Here is a 3,684-nt window from a genome sequence, read left to right as displayed (position 1 = left end):
ATCCTTGTGGGAGTTCCTGGATGCTCTACCTCTAGGGAAGGCTACAGAAGAAAGGAGGGTCCCCAAAAGTGGAGCAGCTGCCAACCCTCTCACCATGCCAGGAAGCAGTGCTTGGGACCCCGAGGAAGGAAGGGGGCAGGAAGTGGTTTTGACAGCATCTTAAGGGGACAGACAGATATGAACCTAGCAGGAGCCAGTCAAGTGGCAATCTCTGCTGGGAGAAGCCTCCACCAGATAGGCACAGGCGGGCGACACAGCCACTGAGGGGTACACAGGAGGCCAGTAAGAAGACCTCTTGCTTCAGGGCTTCCTGGACTCAGGACCCCGGGGCGACTGCGTCAAGGGTGTTGTCTCCCCTACATCTGCACACAGGCCTTGAATCTAGCCCTGCCCTCGCCCCTCCCCTGAGCCCCTCTTGCAGCTCCTTCACCCTGGTGCAGCAATCCCTTTCTGCCCCTGCCTCCTTGAGCACTGGCAAATGCTCCTGTCAGGGAGCAGGGGCCCCAGGCAGCTGGACTCCATGGTGCATTTTGTCTCCCTGCTTGTGCAGACCAAAATCAAAGATGAGGCCCGTGCCCCCTTTCAGTTTTCTTGCCAATCAAAGCACACGAGTTTATTGATGATACACACAGGTGGGGGCTTGGGTGGAGGAAGGTCAGTCAGTACAATGGACAGGAGGGGGTGCATTTCTTTGATTAACATGCTAGCCATCCATCAGCTAGTGTAGGAAAGAGGAATGGGGAAAATACTTCAACCTTAGCAGTGACAGCAGATGCAAGTTTGACACGAGCTCCCATGTGGGTGTCATTTCTGCTAAGTGGTCCTGCCTAGACAGGGAGATCACCTCGGGCAACGACAGCACTGGTGATGCTGTGATTTGATGTTTGTTATCTACAGTTAGCAGCCAACGGTGATCCCTTTACCTTTTACCGCAGGAGGAAGACTGCAAGGGAGCAATTTACAATGCACTTTTCCTGCAGACTACAAAACCCACAAGTTGCCCACAGTTCCAGGGAGCCCCTGCCTGGCCAAGAAGAGTGTGGCCCTCTTTTTAGCTATTGGAACTTTTGTCCAAGGAGGAGCTGACTGGCTAAGGCTGCATCCTTGCTTGCACCCACTGCAGCTTCTCTGGCCTCGGTAAACTGCTGTGGCCCTGGGTGGATCCAGTCTCCTTCTGCTGCTGCTTATGGGGAGAGGGCTTCTACGAGCATCTCTCTGTTCCCACCTCTCATAAAGAGGAGCAAGAAAGAGAACAGCATTTGGGCAGCCAACACTTCCCCAGCCAACACTGACTTTTCAGACAAACCCATCAGTGCTTCCAAACCCTGAATCTTTGCACATCCACTGCCCTCGGATATCAAAGGAAACTTCAGGTCTGAAACCGACTTGGCAAGCATGTTATTAATAACCATCATGCTTATTAGCAGATTTAATCCGGCCTGCTGCAGAAATGACTTGCAGCAATGTAACACCGTCTCGCGACACACTTCATCGATGGACATCTCAATCTGGCCCTGATTTCCAATACCGGTGTTCAGGTTTTCCGGGACACACAAAGCCTTCTCCCTCACAGTGGTCTGGGGGGTGGGGATCCTGTTTGCAACCACTGAGAGGCTGGCCCAGTGCCTACTGACATTGTGGCTAAGGGGAAAGCCAGAATTTGTGGGCTTGGTGAACATGCTTTTTCCTTGAATGGAAGCACACTTGCTCAGGTCCAGAGCACAACTGAAGGATTTAAAGGTTTGTGCACCCCACGTGTTTTTATGTTCATAAGGGAATGGTCGCTGCTTTATTGGGTGTGCTCTGTTTGCCTTCCCCCCACCTGAATGTCTGTCCTCAGTCCCACCTGGGGCCCCAGGTTCACGCCAGTCCCCATCCTTACTCCAGGGCCGAGCCATTGTTGTGAAATCAAACCAAATATTTGCCTCCTCTTCATCCAGATCCTGTTCCTCGTCCCAATCATCTTCCTCCTCCTCCTCCAGTTCATTTCCTGCGCCTCTTCCCATGGTCAGTTTGTACATGCAGTAGCAGGCGCCAGCCCCTATCATCAGTCCTGCTGCCATCCAACCCATTTCCCGGGCCCGACCCATACTTGAATGGGTGTGAGCCTTTTGGCCAGACAGGAGAGGGCCTTTCTTCACCGGATTGAAGAGAGCTCACAGCGGTTTGGTGAACTATGGTGCAGTCCAGTAATCTTCAGCCTCTCCTAGGTTCTGTGATTCTGGTGGTGACTCTAAGGGGGACAGAAATAGCATTAGGACTCCCAGCTGTGACTGGGTGCCTGCCCAGACAGATAGGAGTTCAAATTCTTGTTGAGGAAGTTGGATTATTAGGTAATGATGTCATTATTCTTCTCTTTCTTCCCATCTCTACCCTCCGATTATACTTTTAGGCTTCCAGGATTCTCAGAGGTAGACAGGAGAGGAGACTGTGATGTGATAGGAAGGCAGGTGACAGGGACAGCTAACCCTCATGCGGTCGCCTCTAGCACCCACCTACTTTGCCTCCTCCTCCTCCCCACCCCAAAACCATAACATGCTTTCTAACCAACCTCTGAAATATACAGTGAATTCCTTTTTCTTCTCGTGTCTTCTGCTTTATTCCGTGCACGGTGGTAGATGGACCGAGCCTGGCAAAAGGACATTCGAAAAGCTCCGTAGCCAGCAATAGAGAACTGAAGTGTAGTCGGACAGATCTAACTACACCGATAGGTGCTTTTTCTGTATTTGGGATTTTTGAGTAAAAATAATTTCTCACACCCTCCCGACTTTGCTAACGAGGGCCTCCCCGCCCCCTCCTCGTCCGCCATTTCCCCAGCAAAGGCCGCCACACCCCTTTCCCTGCACCGAAATGGGAGGGGGTGTGGAGAAAGAAGGGGCCAGGAGAGGGCGACTAGGACCTGGCCCGCAAAGATCCCAGCCCCCCTCTTCTTCCACCCACTCCTTGGGTTCGGGATGAATCCCACCTTCAAACCTGCAGTAAGGTTCCAGTCAAAGCGATTTTCTCCCTCTCTAGCCAAGGCTTGCGCTGAGACCCAAAGACCTGCAAACGGACAGGGGACCTGGGGTGTGTGTGGGGAGACACAGAGTGCTTGGTGGACTGACCAGCACCCAGGACACGGTGACCGGATTGTGGATCCTTTCTTTGGTTGAATTTCATGCAACTACCGTTCACCCCCTCTCACCTCAACCTGAAGCCCGCCACTTCTCCCTATCAAAAGAAGCGAGGGTGGGATGCGGGTCGGGGGATAGGTATTTTAAAAAGTAGGTGAGAAACGGACATAGCCCTTATCTGCGGAACTTGAGCGCGAGATGCTCTTGGCCCTCTCCCACCCACATCACCTTCCAGGCAGCTTCCACCGACCTGTGCGGTCCGAGCGAGTTTCCTTCTCCTTCACGCGCCTGCAGAGTAATAGGGGGTTGGTACCCAGTCGGAGGCGACTAACAGGACTTCAGCTCGAGGCGGCTCTGGGTCACGTGATAGCCACGTCACCAGTGAGCTCTAGCCCCCAATTTCCACTCCCACAAGCAGTGCGGCAGGCGCCAGTAGGCTCCGTACCTCCCCCAGTTCTTGGGGCCCTGTTAGTCTTTTTATCAGTAACAATACCAGAAACCAGAAGTTACCGTTTCTCGTGTTTGAGTTTGACTTTCTCGAATGACTGCGCATTCACACTTTCTTCTTGGG

The 3,684-nt window shown here is 52.9% G+C and overlaps 1 protein-coding gene across 4 annotated transcripts; it reads right to left on the bottom strand.

Annotated features, from left to right (window-relative positions):
- Positions 1 to 580: 580 nt before the first annotated feature.
- On the bottom strand, positions 581 to 3,470 carry Armcx6 (armadillo repeat containing X-linked 6). 4 transcript variants are annotated; one of them, XM_085685189.2, is made up of 4 exons: positions 3,364 to 3,470; positions 2,966 to 3,042; positions 2,552 to 2,720; positions 581 to 2,233 (listed from the first exon to the last, which is right to left on the bottom strand). In XM_085685189.2, exon 4 carries the CDS (start codon positions 2,088 to 2,090, stop codon positions 1,185 to 1,187), a length of 906 nt encoding a protein of 301 aa, XP_085541315.2. In that variant the 5' UTR covers positions 2,091 to 2,233; positions 2,552 to 2,720; positions 2,966 to 3,042; positions 3,364 to 3,470; the 3' UTR covers positions 581 to 1,184. The 4 variants fall into 4 exon arrangements, with proteins under 4 accessions (XP_085541315.2, XP_087758946.1, XP_087758947.1 ...); XM_087902820.1 differs by having other exon boundaries at positions 2,552 to 2,629; XM_087902821.1 differs by having other exon boundaries at positions 2,552 to 2,629; positions 2,974 to 3,042.
- Positions 3,471 to 3,684: the final 214 nt, after the last annotated feature.

The sequence above is a fragment of the Myodes glareolus genome, chromosome X (genome assembly GCF_982192425.1).
Source record: "Myodes glareolus chromosome X, mMyoGla1.1, whole genome shotgun sequence".
Classification (NCBI taxonomy): Eukaryota; Metazoa; Chordata; class Mammalia; order Rodentia; family Cricetidae; genus Myodes; species Myodes glareolus.
The sequence above is the reverse complement of the archived record's forward strand: the minus strand, read 5'-3'. Positions and strand labels throughout refer to the sequence as shown.